At 34.1% G+C, this 16,835-nt stretch overlaps 1 protein-coding gene across 5 annotated transcripts in view; it reads left to right on the top strand.

Moving 5' to 3' along the window:
• Positions 1-15,757, top strand: part of pacs2 (phosphofurin acidic cluster sorting protein 2) — a 29,773-nt gene extending 14,016 nt beyond the window's left edge. Inside the window, exons 2-25 of one of the 5 annotated variants that reach the window (XM_043254756.1) lie at positions 312-399; positions 703-792; positions 1,187-1,312; positions 1,397-1,556; positions 2,146-2,219; positions 2,290-2,370; positions 2,497-2,553; positions 5,243-5,394; positions 5,496-5,586; positions 6,246-6,317; positions 6,747-6,874; positions 7,018-7,150; positions 7,238-7,342; positions 7,985-8,091; positions 8,202-8,356; positions 8,466-8,576; positions 9,005-9,116; positions 9,649-9,681; positions 12,287-12,329; positions 12,421-12,463; positions 13,329-13,455; positions 13,532-13,758; positions 13,858-13,971; positions 14,774-15,757. In XM_043254756.1, coding sequence (XP_043110691.1) covers positions 312-399; positions 703-792; positions 1,187-1,312; positions 1,397-1,556; positions 2,146-2,219; positions 2,290-2,370; positions 2,497-2,553; positions 5,243-5,394; positions 5,496-5,586; positions 6,246-6,317; positions 6,747-6,874; positions 7,018-7,150; positions 7,238-7,342; positions 7,985-8,091; positions 8,202-8,356; positions 8,466-8,576; positions 9,005-9,116; positions 9,649-9,681; positions 12,287-12,329; positions 12,421-12,463; positions 13,329-13,455; positions 13,532-13,758; positions 13,858-13,971; positions 14,774-14,892 — 2,548 coding nt within the window. In that variant the 3' untranslated portion in view covers positions 14,893-15,757. Of the gene's footprint in view, positions 1-311; positions 400-702; positions 793-1,186; positions 1,313-1,396; positions 1,557-2,145; positions 2,220-2,289; positions 2,371-2,493; positions 2,554-5,242; positions 5,395-5,495; positions 5,587-6,245; positions 6,318-6,746; positions 6,875-7,017; positions 7,151-7,237; positions 7,343-7,984; positions 8,092-8,201; positions 8,357-8,465; positions 8,577-9,004; positions 9,117-9,648; positions 9,682-12,286; positions 12,330-12,420; positions 12,464-13,328; positions 13,456-13,531; positions 13,759-13,857; positions 13,972-14,773 lie in introns of all 5 variants that reach the window. The other 4 variants (XM_043254754.1, XM_043254755.1, XM_043254758.1 and 1 more) reach the window with 4 other exon arrangements.
• Positions 15,758-16,835: the final 1,078 nt, after the last annotated feature.

The following is a 16,835-nucleotide window of genomic DNA, read 5'->3' as shown; positions in this document are numbered from 1 at the left end:
AATATTTTTTTGAATGAATAAAATGTTAAAAAGGAGAGCATTTATTTTAAATAGACATCCTTTCTAACAATATGCACTACCATAAAAAACATTGGTGTCAGTAAATTGTTATTCTTTTTGTATTTTAAAACATTTAAAACATTTATTTAGCTAAGATGTGTTAATAAGAAATTATGGCAAATATTTATATTATACATTTATATATATATATATATACACTTTATGTGAACAAAAACATTTATTTTGGATGCAGTTAATTGCAATTAATCATTTGACTACATTAATAATGACACTGTTGTTTTTGTCTGTAGGCTGTGTAGTCTGACTTTGAAGAAGCTAGTGGTGATGAAGGAACTTGACAAGGAGCTGATTTCTGTCGTCATTGCAGTCAAGATTCAGGTTAGTAATCAGATTTGTAAAGTGTACATTGTTGTTCAAACGCAGTGCGTCTTTTCACCAAAAAGCACAACATTTAAAAATTCGAGACAATAATTAAATATTCTAAGAGGGTTACAATACATGAGATACAATTAAAGTGTGTAATATCATAATGTATAATAAAGAGTCACCAAAAATACAGAATGATACATTCCTTTTGGCACATTTTTTTTAAAAGTCCAAAATCCCACATTAAGTGGAAAAATGTTACTTCAAAGTGATGAAAGAAGGAACAACTGGGTGAAATACAGTTTGTACCTGTAGGGCTCCAAGCGAATCCTGCGCTCTCATGAGATCGTGCTGCCCCCTGCTGGTGGGGTGGAGACTGACCTCGCTCTCACTTTCTCACTACAGGTAAAGATATCTTCAAAACACACTTTTTCAGATTGCTTGGTCATATAAATGACTCTAAACCAAAACTGCTTAGTTGTATAATCCTTGCATACACTGACCGCTGCCTTGCCTGACAAAGAACCTCATAAGTGATGCACTGCTTTAAAATGACAAAATAGCAAAAAGCATAACAACAAAGGGATGATATCATAGAAACAGCCTTTGCATTAAGTGTGTTCATGATGCCTGTAAATGCTTACTGTGTTAGGCAGTTTACCAGGTTTTGAAACGGTGCCAATATTGCTTTTAAGACATAATTTCAGTGTGCTCTGAATCAGTCTAGAGTTTTATTATGAAACAGAGTTTGATGTTTTTCCTGTCTCTGTCCTGTGTGTACGTGCTTGTGTGTGAGTAGTACCCTCATTTTCTGAAACGCGAGGGAAATAAGTTGCAAATCCTGCTTCAGCGGAGGAAGAGGTACAAAAACCGGACAATTTTGGGTTACAAAACGCTGGCAGCTGGCTCTATAGACATGGCAGAGGTATTTTCCCGATTTCTCTGTGAGGTTAATAGTCCCTTTTGAAGCATAGGCAATACTTACATGCTGATTTGTTTGTTTGTGTAGGTGATGCAGCATCCTGCAGAAGGTGGGCAGGTCTTGGCTCTTTGCAGTAATCAGAAGGAGTTTCTAGGTAAAGTTGCTGAGATTTGGATCTATTCCCTGTCCAGTCAGCCCATAGACCACGAAGAAGCAGCCATTCTCGGACAGAAAATCAAATGTTCTGGTAAAATCACCTTTGCATAAAGAAAAATGTTATTCAGTTAGTCTATGACATGTCCCAAGCAATAACAAATTGTGTTCTTTATGTGTGAATTAATGATATATATAACATATATATATATATATATATATATATATATATATATATATATATATATATATATATATATATATCTCTATATTTAACTTTTTATTATTATTGTTTGTTTGTTTTTTTAATCTGACCTGCATCATATATATATATATATATATATATATATATATATATATATATATATATATATATATATATATATATCTCCTCTATATTTAACTTTTTATTATTATTGTTTGTTTGTTTTTTTAATCTGACCTGCATCATAATGCATTTGCATACTAACCATTTTAATTTCTATTTATTTATTTAAATGTATTTATTTAAATCTATACATTTATATGTATTAGTTATCAAGGATCATTTAAAAATCATAATCGGTTTCATATTAAGCCAAAATGTCAATAGCTGTACATCACTAGCTGGAACACCACATTGACCAATCAGTGTTCAGGACTGGGCCTTTTCTTTTTCTAATATTGTTTGTTTGAATTGGTAGATAATTACTCAGAAGAAGAGTATGAAAGCTTCTCATCGGAGCAGGAGGCCAGCGATGACGCAGCACAAGGACAGGTAAACACAAACACACGTACAATGCCACCTCACTTCCCTCTTTTTCTGCTGACTCGTACGTTCTCCTCAGGATCTTGAGGACGACGAGTATGAGATGAGGAAACCTAAAAAGCAGAGGAGGTCAATAGTCCGCACCGCATCGATCACCAGGGTAAGAACACCAGAGAACAATGAGAGTTTCCTCACAGTCCTCGCTGTCAGATGTGATCTGAGAGAAAACAGACTGTTAATACGAGTGTGTATGTCTGTGTGTGTGCTTCTCTTTCTCCATTAGCAGCAGAACTTTAAGCAGCGCGTGGTGGCATTGCTCAAACGGTTCAGAGTTTCTGATGAGGTGGGTCCATATAGTCTGTTTGTTTTTTAAACCTATAAATACATGTTAGTCAGGTTGTGCAGGTTGACCTGAGCGCCTGAATCTCACTGGACCAAATCTGTGTTTGTGTGCAACTTAGTTTGTGTTTAGCTAAATGTACTTTACTTTAGATTTACTAAGACCTCTCACCTCTGACATGATAGGTAGTCTAAATATTATAAATACTGTAAAGCAGCTCTAAAAAGACAATGGTGTCGTTATTTAGATCAAGTCAGTTCAATGTGTTTCAGTTCAGTTTATTAGACAATAGCTTCATCATCCAGCTAAATTAATTTCAGGGATTATTGTCAACTGATAGTGTCAGTGGAGTCAAATCAATAATATTACTGAATGTTAAGTGTCCTTTAAACCACAAACTAAGCAAGCTACAGCAGTGGCAAGGAGCTCGGACTCCATTGGGGACAGAAATTGAGAAAAAAAACTTGGTTAAACCAGGTTAATAAGTTTTAGGTTGTAATAAATGAGTTGATTTGTTTTCCTGTTGTATGATTGTGTTCAGTCTGTGATCAGTCTGACCCTTGCCAGGTTCGCTCCGCAGATTAATTTAGCCATGCATAATCAGCAGTGCTACGGAAACCCAATCCTTGTTTGCTGATCATCTTGCTGAGTGGAGTTCTATACAATAAGAGCAGGACTGACACAAGGACTTTGGATGTAATATTCGTACTGCTTCTGCGGTGTATAGTGTGTGTACTGTAAACATTATGCAGATATATATACTGTCTGCATAAAAACTAAATGCTGCTGTAGTTGCAAAACGTGTGCACAAAAAAGCCCACAATGCAAAGTAATGGATTTCAAATTAATACATTTTTTGAACCATTAATGGAATTTAAAAACTTGCTTGACCATGCGGTGCAAGTTTTAAAAATGTAAAAAGTTATTCCATCTGTCATTCAAAAGTTTGTGGTCGGTGAGATTTTTATTTTAGTTTTTGAATTTTTTTTAAAGAAACTGAAATTTATATTCAGCAAGAACACATGAAATTGACATTCATAAATTATTCATAAAAATATTATATAAGTATATATTATATAATATATTTATTTATGTTTAGTATTTTATAAGTTTTCTTCAAAAAGTAAAAGTGCTCAGAATTCTAAAAAAAAATAATTCCACAAAAATATTAAGCAGCCAAATAGTTTTCAACATTGATGATAATTAGAATTTTTCTTAATCATGAAAATCAGCATATTAAAATTATCTCTGATTGTTTATATATATATATATATCTATATATATATATATATATATATATATATATATATGTATATATAATAATTTTAATTTTCCAGCATCCACTTAATGTTCAGTATATAGTATTTGGTTCAATTCATATATTCAACAGTTTTGACATATAACAAGTAAGCACGAAAAAAGAAAATGCTGCCCATAGCAAAATAAACACATGCCACTTTAAGTTCAGAGGTCAGTCCTCTTCTGAAGGGCAGGAAGTGTGTGGTGATGTGCAGAAGCAGCAGTGACGTCCAGTGGGACAGAAACATGATCTCATCAGCATTATGTCTCAGGTTACTTCCTGTTCTGACAGGACACTGATTCTTATTATGGAACCATCTGAAACCTGACCCAACATTTTCACAAATATTTTCTATTAATGGAAGTTATTTAGCAGTCCAAACTATTTGCATGCTTACAACTGCTAAATATTGCCCAGTATATACTGCATACTGATTTCAAATACACTATATACATATACAATTTCAAAAACAGTTGTACGAGAAATGGTATAGCCATTAATCAATGAAACGTCTCAAGCAGTAATATGGTGCATTGTTGTCATGTGACCTTCTAATGTTGCATGTTTAATTTAGCAAGTGGAGTCACTGTTTAACATGGGAATTGATTTTAGTCCACTTTGTGTAACTATCCAATATGCTCTCTGTTAATCAAAATAAAGTTGAAATTAAATAAAATATAAATATTGGATACAAAACATTGAAATGTCGCTTTGATAGCCACCTGAATTGAAATGAGTTTAAAATCTGAAATGACTTAAAACTAAAACTGAACTTAAAAACTTAAGATAAAAATAAAATGTGAAAATGAAATAAAAAAAAAAGTATAAAATAAAAATAAAAAAACAAACAAAAAACAATATTAGTACAAAATGTACAATTAAAATGAAAACTAAAAAACAATTAAAGCTAAATATGATTTCAAGAATAAATCCCTAAATAAATACTGCAATAATTCTGGTGTAAAAATGTTATCTGTAGTCAAGTCAAATAATAAGTAAATAAAGAGGTAAATTTAAGTTATGTATATTTATAATATATTTAATACACAATGGTAAAGTGCTTTGCAGAAAAATATTTTTAAGTAGTATATGTTCTATATATATATTATATATATAGTAGCAGACTTTAGTACATTAAGTGCATTCAGCAGCAGTTTTTTTAATCTGTTAAGAAGCCGCATTTACCCTGAACATTGATGGCTGCAAAGTCCTTGATTGATTTTTTTTTCTCTCATTAATAATATCCAGGAACATCACATGCCGCTTTGGGATCAATTGCCCTGCGGCTGAGTCTGAGCATTCTCTGCTTCATCAGATCATGCTTGACCCTCTGTCTCACATTCATGCAGTTCAAATGAGGAATAAATACGTTTAACGTTTAAATGTTTGTAGGTGTTAGACTCGGAGCAGGACCCAGCCGAGCCACCTCCGGAAGTAGAAGAAGATCTGGATCTGGAGAGTTTAGAGTTTGAGAATCCGAGTGACAGTGGACCAGATCTGGATGATGATGAAAGTGTTCTCAGCACCCCAAAACCCACACTCAAGTGTGTTGAGAAGAGTTTGTTCATTTAGTTCTACGTCTGTTAATGAGTGTTATTTACTTATCCCTTGTCTGTTTGCCTTTTTGTGTCTGTGTGTGGTTTAGGCCATATTTCGAAGGAATTTCTCTATCCAGCTCTCAGACAGAAATCGGCAGCATTCACAGCGTTAGGAGTCACAGAGAGCCCCCCAGTCCAGTAAGAACTCATTCATGCGTTTAGTAGATTTTTAATATACACTTAAACCGACTTGAAAGAAAGCTAATTATACTAACCTATTACTAACCCTTTCCAAACATATATCTGCCATTCAAAGAAACTGTATTTTTTTTGTATTTTTTAAAGAAACTGAAATTTATATTCAGCAAGAACACATGAAATTGATATTTATAAATTATATTAAATGATTTTTATATATTATGTATTTAATATTAAGTTTTTATAAGTTTATATTTATAATGTTTTCTTCAAATAGTAAAAGTGCTCACAATAAAAAAAAAATATTTCCACAAAAATATTAAGCAGCCCAATAGTTTTCAACATTGATGATAATTAGAATTCTTCTTAATCATGAAAATCAGCATATTAAAATGATTTCTGATTGATTGTTTATATAGATAGATTATTAAAATATAATTTTACATTGCATTAATATTTCACAGGGCTGTCGTATTATATGTATGATCAAATTAATTGAGCTTTATTGAGCATTAGAGACTTCTAACAGTGATATACATGGACATTATTTTAACCAATTGTCCCCATGAGGAGGAGGAAGTATAAGCCAAGTTAGAAACATCACTTCAGTTTAATCGCTCCAGAGCTAACTCTCTACCTCTGTCTTTTTCTCTGTTCAGATGGATCCTGATAAAATAAGGACTGTAGGTGGAAAATTTCACATGGATAATGAATCTGATAATGTTTCAATGGTACGTCCTTCACTACTGTAAGATATTCATTGAATATCAGATCAAGACTTGCATGTTTGTTTCAAGATGAGCCCTGGCAGATGCTAAAGCTGAATCACAGCTAATGATTCACACACACTGAATCAACATATGGTGTGGTGACAAGAGAGCAAAACAATAGGAATCAAAACAGAAATCACGAACAGAATTTAAAATCTTAAAAATTTTAAATCTGATTATTAAACCTTATTTGACCTTTGTAATGTGTTTTTTTGTCTTGCATTATGTTATCAGTTTAAACAGTTTTTTCTAAGTAAATTTGTTCTCATCAACCCTCAGAAATGCACATTTAAAATAAAGTTGTTTTTTTAACCAGTATACAATTTTATTATATTGTAATTTGTGTTACATGTCTTTGCAGTTTTACTATGTGTGTCTTTGTTGTTTTAGGGCCAACCTGAGGTTGTGACGCCGACCACAGAACTGGAGATGATGGACAACATGGACACTTTCATGGAGAGGTTGCCTCCTACTGGCCGGATGACCAAAACAGAGTCACTTATCATTCCGTCCAATCGGTGAGGATACATAAACACTTTATCGCTGCGGTTAGATGAAATAACAAAGCTCTCTCTATTCTGTTTTTTTTCTGGTCTGTTTAGTGTTTAGTGTAATAAAAATAAAAATGTTCTGCAATATGAGCAACTTTCTCTATCTGAAGGGTGGAGCCAAAGCTGGCAGGGCGGCGGGGACGAAGCACATCACTTAAAGAGAGACAGACTAGTCGACCGCCCAACGAGAGAGCCAACAGTCTGGACAACGAACGCTCATTTGACACGCGCTGCCACCTACAGGTCAGACAGAACCTCTTCACACAACATATATACCCAGCTGCTCAACAGAAAGTTTATTTGAACTCACTTTGGTCTCTGTCCGGTTAGATTCCACGTAAAACTGTTTATGACCAGCTGAACCACATCCTGGTGTCAGACAGCCATCTTCCAGACAGCATCATCCTCATTAACACCTCCGACTGGCAGGGCCAGGTATGATTTGACAGCTGTCAACGCAACATGGTAGTTTCTGTGATGGCTCATACCGCAAATTATTAGCTATAGATTTTGTCTGGTGATATAAAGCCTCACATATTGGTATAATTTTATATAGATTTTTGGTCACACTTCATTTTGTGGTCCAATTCTTGCTATTAACAAACCATTAAATGCACCTTTGCCTCAATAAACTGTTGTTTAGTTATTAGGTAGGATTAGGGATGTAGAGTATGGGCATGTAGAATATGTGCTTTATAAGTACTAATGAACAGCTAATATGTTAATAAAAGGCACTCTAATAAGCAACGTGTTAATAGCGAGAAATGCTCCCTATACTAAAGTGTTTCCGGATTTTTATTTATAAATATAAAGCATAATACAGTTATTTTTATTTCTGCAAATTATTTTGAAACTAGTTTTTTGGTCTTTTAAAGTCACCAAAGGTGAATTTTTTTTTTGTCATATTTTCAAATGTAATTTATTCTTATCTAATTATTTATTTAAGTTGAAATCGAATTAACACTTTTTAAATGTAAATTCTGAATCATGAATATGATTCATAAGCGTTTGGAATAATACGCCTGACATCAGTACAAATACAGATTGTATGTAACTCTTCCTGTTTTTTTGTGTCAGTATGTATCTGAGGTGTTACAGAATCACGGTCTTCCTGTCGTGTGTACGTGCACCACGGCTGACATACAGGCTGCGTTCAGCACCATCATCTCTCGCATACAGAGATTGTGAGTCAGACGCTTCATTTCTTCTTCATACTTCTGCCACTTAGTTTCTAGTTTTTCCGGGAAAGTGACACACTCTGTGCCCTCATTTCTCCTTTTCTCTTTCTCTCTAGTTGTAACAGTAACTCAGTCACGCCGCCTCCTGTGCGGATTGGAGTGGCAGGAGCTCAGCATTATCTGTCTGTCGTTTTGCGTTTGTTTGTGGATCACCTGACGCATAAAACCCCCGACTGGCTCGGGTACCTTCGATTCCTTATCATCCCACTTGGTAAATGCAGGAGTCAGGGAAAAAGATCAGCTGGCACTGGCCAATAAAACACTACCAGAAGAGTTAAAAAAATAAATATAAATGTGTGTGTTTGTGTGTGTGTGTGTAGGGGTTCACCCAGTGGCTAATTATCTGGCCAGTATAGACTACAGATATAACAGCTTGTTCCAGGACTCAGCGTGGAGAGATCTTTTTCACAAACCAGAAGCACCAACCTCAGGTAACCCGTTCATGCATCATTCTATCCATCTATAAAATAAATAAATATGTAAATAAATAAAAACTTTACTCTTCAGTGCTCTATAACAGATAGATTGATATTGATATAGATGTTGATATTATGATGTATAATTATAAACGTATAGGTAATAAATTAAATTATGTAATGTAACTGTATATATATTTTTTGTCATTTAAATAATATTTCTATTACATAAGTGTAGTATATTTTATATTTTGTATTCAATTAATTTATTTTATTAAATATTAAATCATTAAAAATTATACACACACAAAATGTGTTATATTATACTATATATAACAATAGTATATGTTATTATTGTAATGATATATAATTAGACATGTTTATATAATGCATTTGAAAACACCAACGTTTTTTTTCTTTTCTTCTCTGTCAACCTTTTCCAGCAGTTCAGGAGAGTCCAGATGTGGCTTCCAGAGTAACACAGTACATGCTGGGAGCAAACGGAGCTCATCAGCTGCCCATAGCAGAGGCTATGCTTACCTATAAGCAGAAAAGGTGATACACACATGCACACAGCAGCCCAGGTCCATATTTTTATAAAATAATTAAGCCTTTCAGAGGAGGCAACTTAAATGTTGTGTGCAGAACACACTGAATATGAAATATCAGTGTGATTTTTTTTTTTTTTTTATTTATTTTTTTTTTTTATTTATTTATTTTTTTTAACATGGTACCACTCGATAATAAAACATATTTAAAGATTATGACTCTGCACTAACGTTTTTGGCTGAATACAATTAAGAATATCAATAATCCTTTAATATAAAAGTGCTTTAAATATGTATTATTAGAGGCTGGGTTCATTTTCAGATGCCTCGAAGATGCAAATATCTGGTTTTCACCCAAAAACGCACTTTTTGATCCATTGTGTCCGTTTTCCCAGATATTTGCATCTTTTTCGTGAGCATCCTCCTCCTTAAAGTCATGTTTGGACAGAAAGCATGTGAAAGTCACTGTTTATCATCTCTGTCTGTAAATAACATACTTTATTCTCTTTATTTTTTTCTTTTCCTTGCCCTCTCTGAAGGAAAAAGAGCTTTCATTTTGATTTTGCTGTAAGGTATTGTGGTCCTCCTGCCTGTGCTGATACCGTAGCCAATCAGAGACATATCATCTTCCTTTCTCTCGCTCACTCTTCTCCTGTAGTATCGGGGGGAATTACAGCTGAGGGAGAGCCGAGAGATTCTGATGAAACTCTAGAGATTCTATCCACACTTTACAGTTTGTGGTCTCCGCTCGTGTGCGGGGGCTTCCTTTCCTGCAGATGCCATATCGAGCATCGCAGTTTCTCCCTTTTATTTCTCCACCACCTTCTGATGATTTTGGAATTAGCCGTTTTGTGCAATAAAGCCTATGGTGTGGAAAGAATCTGAAGGTTTTATGGGATCTCTTGCTGCTCTGGGATATGAATATTACCTCCATCATCCTCCGCACACCTCTGATGTCCTTCAGCAGAGCACACGATGTACCAGAGCCTTTTTAGTTTAAGCTTCTTTTAACATTCAAAACCTAAATGTCCTCAGAGGACCCAGAAAAAAGTACATAAGAATACTTATAATAAAACCTCTGTAGAGGACATCAGGATCCAGTTACAAAGAAAAGGGACATGCAAACTTTGCAGATAATTTCGTAAATATATTATAAAATGTATTACAGGTTTAATATAAAAATATATATTTTTTAAATATAAAATTTTATATAATTAGTTATTAATTATTATTAAGTTACAATTTATTATTAAGTATAATTTGTTACATAATATAGGGCAAAATAATAATATTAATCGATTTTTATTTACTTTTTTATGTTGACACTGTTTTAGAGAACTTTATTGTTATATGGAGATATATCCAGTACCATTAACAGTTTTGGGATCGGTACGGTTTTAATGTTTCTTATTCTTATCAAAGCTACATTTATTTAATCAAAAATGTTGAAATATTATTCCAATTTAGAGTGACAGTTTTTTTGTTTCAATATACTGTAAAGTATATTTTATTCCTGTGAAGCACAGCTGAATTTTCATCATTATTCAGTGTCACACAGAAATAATTTGAATATGCAAATTCATAATCCGTGTTGAAAACCATTGTGCTGCTTAATATCTTTTGGGACCTGTGATACTTTTTTTAGGATGCTTTAATAAACAAAAAGTTAAAAAGAACAGTGTTTATTCAAAATGTGTTGCAGTATACGGTACAATTCAAAAGTTTGGGGACATTTTTCTTTCTTTCTTTCTTTCTTTTTTAAAAATTAATAATTGAATTCAGCAAGGATGTGTTAAATGGATAAAAATAGATAGTAAAGTTAACTTTTAACTTTTTATTCATTAAATAATCAAAGAAAAAAATATAAAGGGTTCCAAGTAAAATATTATGTTTCATTTCACATTTTCTGAAGGATTATGTGACACTGAAGACTGGAGTAAAGGCTGGTGAAAATTCTGCACTGATTTACAGAAATAAATTCTATTTTAAGATATTTCAAATGGGAAACCAATATTAATTAACACTGGTTTTTATTCTGTATTCCTGATCACAGAAATACAGCTTTAAAGAGCATGTAATTTTTCTGGGTCCCACACTCTAGATATTTTCAGTTTGAATTGCAAAATCAAGGACGCAAATAATTTCAAACGATTCTACTTTCATGAAAATGCAGAAAAAAAAATCTGAGGTGAGCAGACTTTATGATGGAGATAAAATGATTTCTTCATTTTCTGCCTTTAGCTTCATATTCATTTTTCTCCCCTCTAGTGATCTCTCTCTCTCTCTTGTCAGAGTAAACAGCCTAAACTACACAACACTCGCAGTCTTGATTCTCTAAGCAGGTGCTTGAAGTATTGCTGCTGACATTGGCTGAATTCTCAGTCACTGGTTTCATCAGTGTCTCTACATTCTCCGGTTTGCAGAGCAATAGAACATCTGTTGCGCCTTACACTGACAGCAACTTCTATTTCGGCTCAAATGCACTCTGTGAACTCCCTGTATTTGGGCTTGCTGTGTTGTTTTTGGGGTGGTTCGTTGGCACAGATGATTTATTCTTTCAGTTCTCTTATAATTTGCTTCTGGTTTTGGGTTTTGCTCTGCTAGCGATCAGAGATGGTTTAACAGAACGTGAGATTTCAGTCTGAATGCAAATCTGTTGGTTGCATTGCGAAATTAGTATTGTACGGTATATAAAAAAAAATACTTTCCCTTAAAAACTCATTTCAAGCTGAACAGAGATTTATTTTATTTGTGAATATAATGTACCAGTAAGCATAGCCATCTTAGCATCATTGTTGCTAGATCTGTAATCTCTGCGTTAGACCATCTCTGGTTCAGGTAGCCTGAATCTGAGCCACGATTGGCTTAAAATGCTTCTTTCTGGAAGTTTCTTATGGGTGGGCTGATTAGAGTTATGCTGGCATGAATAGCTTTACAGCATTTCTTTGTAGCATGTCTCAGACGCTCTTTATTAGATGACGCAAAATAGTCAGTTGTATGTAATTGAAAGTTGGGAAGAATTAAAGGACGCTGGAAGAGTGAATGAATCTTATGAGCATTTTCTCCGCCGAGATCAAAATATTACCGAACTTAAGGGGGTTTCGGTAGATATAGCATGCAGTTTAATGGGCATAATTTAATAGTCAGTAAACCGTGTGTTTTTCTTCGTTCTCACAGTCCTGATGAAGACTCGTGTCAGAAGTTCATTCCTTTTATTGGGGTATGTGTCCATTTACAATGACGCTTTCATAGTATGAAATGTTTTATTGTTGTATTTGGCTCAAATTAAATTGTTTTCGACCTGTCTGCAGGTGGTGAAAGTTGGGATTGTTGAACAAACGTCTGCCACATCTGGTTAGTCATAATGTCAATGTATTCTATTATGCATTTAATATGGCTGATGTAAACATGTTAACCCAGATAAAATATGACAAAATAATAGTCAGAAAAACGTATTTCAAACAGAGTAGTTTATTCAACCTTGAGACAAAAATCTAACAAAAAAAATGTTTTGGGTTTTTTTTTTTTTGAGTATAATATTTGATGCATCAGGCTTTTATGGCTTGAGAAGGAAAACATATTTTATTGAGAGGCCAAAACTGAGCAAAAATACGCAATTTGCTGCAGTTGCCGATATGTATATGGCCAAAAGGTTAAGATAAGTACTGCTGGTAGCTTATGACACAAATCAGTGAGACGTTTATCAGTATAGCAGCTTACTTACTGTACATGATATGATTACATATACATATCTGTTGTCACTCTGCATCTCACGATAATATGTCTTAGTAGGATGATCTTTAAATGCTTAGTTTTATGATCCGAAATCTGTAGTTTGTTTTATTGCAGGAAGCAAAATGTAAAGTGTATTGCAATAATGATTGAGAAACAAATAAATGTTCCTCAAAAGCCTGACGTATCATTTTTGATCAACTTTATCATTATGGTTAAAAAGAAAAACACGTGCCACATACTGATTTGTACAATTATACTAAAACCTAGTAAACCTAGGTATACCTAGTAAGACCTAGGATTAGGATTGAAGCTATAATCTCCAGGACAGAGTCTGGTGATCCCTGCTTTATAGGGATAAAATAATACAACGAATTATAAAGCTGTATGAAAAAAACTCAAATATTTCTGTCATTTTTTTTATATAGAAATGTTATATTTAAGGTGGTGTTATGAGTGTTTTGTGCATGTGGCTGTGTGTTTGTAGGCGATTCGGATGACGCTGCTCCTGTAGGATCGTCTCTTCTCTCGTCCACTCCTCCTGCGCAGATCTCACCATTACTGAAAGAAGCATCTCCAACGCCTCCTTCTTCTCCTTCTGTGCACACGTCCAGGTACAGACACACACGGCGCTAGGTGACCGAGATCTCTTCAGCCTTCTGTTTTCTCACCTCGTCTTTGTGGCTGCAGCTCTCTTGGAGGAGGTCAGGGGGAGCTGATGGGTCTTCAGGTCGATTACTGGATTGCTCCGTCAGAAAGGAAGAAAGAAGTGGAGAAGAGAGACTCCTCTGCCAAAAACACGCTCAAGTGCACCTTCCGTTCCCTGCAGGTTAGCCGCCTCCCACTGGGCGGAGCTGAGACGACACATCAGCCAACCATGTCCATGAATGTTGTCACCAAAGAGAAGAATAAGAAGGGTAAGACACAGAAACACAACGCTAACAGGAACAATAAGTCAGTTTATAAAATGTACTGTAGTGGTGAATGAGCATCAAACACTCTGCCTCTGTGTTCAGTGATGTTTCTGCCTAAAAAGACCAAGGATAAGGAGGCGGAGTCTAAGAGTCAGGTGATAGAGGGCATAAGTCGACTCATCTGCACAGCCAAACACCAGCAGACCATGCTGAAAGGTGAACGGCCAATCAGAATTCATCAAAGTAAAAGCTACGACTTACAATACAGTCAGTGAACCGCGCTCAGGGGGGTTATATCATCATCGGTTTGGGACAGCTTTCTGAACCTGCTACAGTGTATTTTCAGCCTTTCAATTTAGCCTACAGTTAAAAATATATTTATAATGCAAACCGTAAACCTTGACTAACAATACAGTATATACATGAACCTCAGGGATTTGAAATTAAAAATTGCAAGTTAAAAGATTAGTTAAATTTTAATATTAATTGAATATAAAGATGATGATGATGATAATGATGATAATAATAATAATAATAATTATGTATTTATTTATTATTAATATAATTATTACATTTAAATGTTTTTTAATTTAGTAATAATAAATTACACACCACTAAATTATTCAGCAATAATACTTTTATTTATGGATCAAGACTGACAGTAAAGACTTTTAATTGTTGAGCTCTTAAAATCACATATTAGAGTGTTTTTTTTTGTCTTTACTAATAATCATTATGTTTTAATTTGTAATAAAATAGAAAACTGTGATTTTATATGTTAATAAATATATTTTGGAATATTTCTTATTTGTTGCATTTATGGAAGGTCTCTTATAGGCTCAACAAAGCTGCATTTATTTTAAAAATCCTACCAAACCTCAAACTTTTTAACGGTGCAAAATATATTTCACATGCATCTCTTTATAATTTAGGTATCGATGATGCATAATTGACATGTGTGGAGATCGTCAAAACGTGGAAGACTGAAATCATGCATATTTTTGCTTCCTCCCTGTAGTGTTGATAGATGGAGTAGAGTGGAACGATGTGAAGTTTTTCCAGCTTGCGGCTCAGTGGTCATCTCACGTTAAACACTTCCCGCTTGCCATCTTCGGACCCTCCAAAGGGCCTTACTAAACTACGGCCTCACATCTCCTCCTCTACTTTACGGCTGCCTTCACACTCAGTGCTGCCTGATGTTTTTATTTAAAATATCTGCTTTCTCACGGTTTGTCTGTTTTATTTTCGTTGACATTTGATTGTTCTTTTATGAAAGACTTGATGCGGTCTTGGCCACGGGGCATATTTTTCTGGACCGCGTATGTTAAAACCCTCCAGTGTTCATAGTGAAATGACTAATGAACTGAATCTTTAAAACTGATCTAACTCCGTAACTAGTGAGTTTTTTCCGGTGGTTTTATGTCATTCTGCAAATGCGGCATCCACACATTTCAGCAGCCAGCACACTTGTGGGAGAACAAACCAGCAAAAAAGGAGAAAGGAACCGTGCTTTTGTATGTTAAAAGGACAAAATCTGGATTGGATTTAGCTTTGGATGGATTTTCCAGGTGGCTTGGCTTTATTCTGAAGACAGCGAAAGCGTTTTCTCTCTCGCTCTATAACCTCAGCGAGGTCAGAGGATCTCTCGAAGGTTAATTGCGTCTTTGTGTTGCAGTCTCCACCTCGTCGTATGTGGTTTACTTTGTGGTTTGTTTGTGTGTGTGTGTGTGTGTATGAATGTATTCACTGAAGGTACTGAACGCTAAAGCACTTTTAAAATATTACTAGATTGAGTTTTTGTTATATAATGCTTCCTGTGGTGCACAGCGCTGTTCACTCCAGCTAAAAACTGCAGCAAAGCTTTGTGGGAATTTTGGAGACAGAAACTGGACTGAGTGTCTGTGTCTACATTAGACGGACCAGTGTAAAACCTGTGTGCTGCACTCTTTAAAATGTTTTTTAATGTAAACGTTTCCTAGAATGAAATGTACGTTCTGTTTTATCTGTTGGCTTGTTTGAGGATGTTTTCTTGTGAGATTTTTTGTTTCCCCCAGATGCTGTATTGGATTTAGAATAATGTGCCTAAAACATGGAGATACCAGGTCATACTTAACCTCAAAATCATAAAAAAAAAAAAAAAAAAAAAAATATATATATATATATATATATATATATATATATATATATATATATATATATATATATATATATATATATGTATATATGTATATATATATTTGCATTGTGATTTGTTGTACCTTGGTTTGTTTAAAAAAAAACTACAACTTTAAAATTATCATGTGATTATTATTTTATTATTCTCACTACTATAGGTCATGCATTAGGTGTCATGAAATAAAAATTAGCAATACTTTTACGCTTAATAATCTTGGTTCATTTTCATACACATTTCTTTTCAAGTTGTATAAAGTAATATTAATGTTTTATGAATTAACAGTGAACGACAATATGATTAGTAATTAACATTAACCTAGATTAATAAACAAAAAAAGCATCGCTAGTTCATGAGACTCAATGCATTTATTAATGTTAACAAACTGAACCTTACTGAAAAGTGTTGGTTAAAAAAAAAAAAAACTACAAAAACACTATAATGACTTTTGGGAAAACTGAGCAGCAAACTTGGAAACAAAACATCCATACATTAGAGTAACAAGACTGTTATTTGTCACAATTTAGAAAAACATGATGGCCAAAAAAGCATTTCTTCTGATTTTGGGGTGAAATGACCTGTAGATGTTTCGTGAACACTAAAAAAAAAAAATACAAGCTACATACATACGTCACTATATTTTAATCTCACTAAATGTAGCATAAGAATTAGTGTTCCACAGCCTGTATGCATACAGTATACCTGCCTGTAGGTGACATGAGCACGTGTAGATGCTAATGACTCAGTGTTATAAAGGTATTAGACATGCCTTTTTCATAAGGCCTTTAGCGAGGCTCTGAACTATCTCTTTGTCTCTGCCTCGCGAGACGGTGAGATTGTTTAATCCTCGTTACTCATATAGAGTAGTTTTAAATCAAATTATACTGTGCCTCACTTGCTCCTTAGA

The sequence above is a fragment of the Puntigrus tetrazona genome, chromosome 13 (genome assembly GCF_018831695.1).
Source record: "Puntigrus tetrazona isolate hp1 chromosome 13, ASM1883169v1, whole genome shotgun sequence".
Lineage (NCBI taxonomy): Eukaryota > Metazoa > Chordata > Actinopteri > Cypriniformes > Cyprinidae > Puntigrus > Puntigrus tetrazona.
This window is presented reverse-complemented; position numbering and strand designations above follow the sequence as displayed.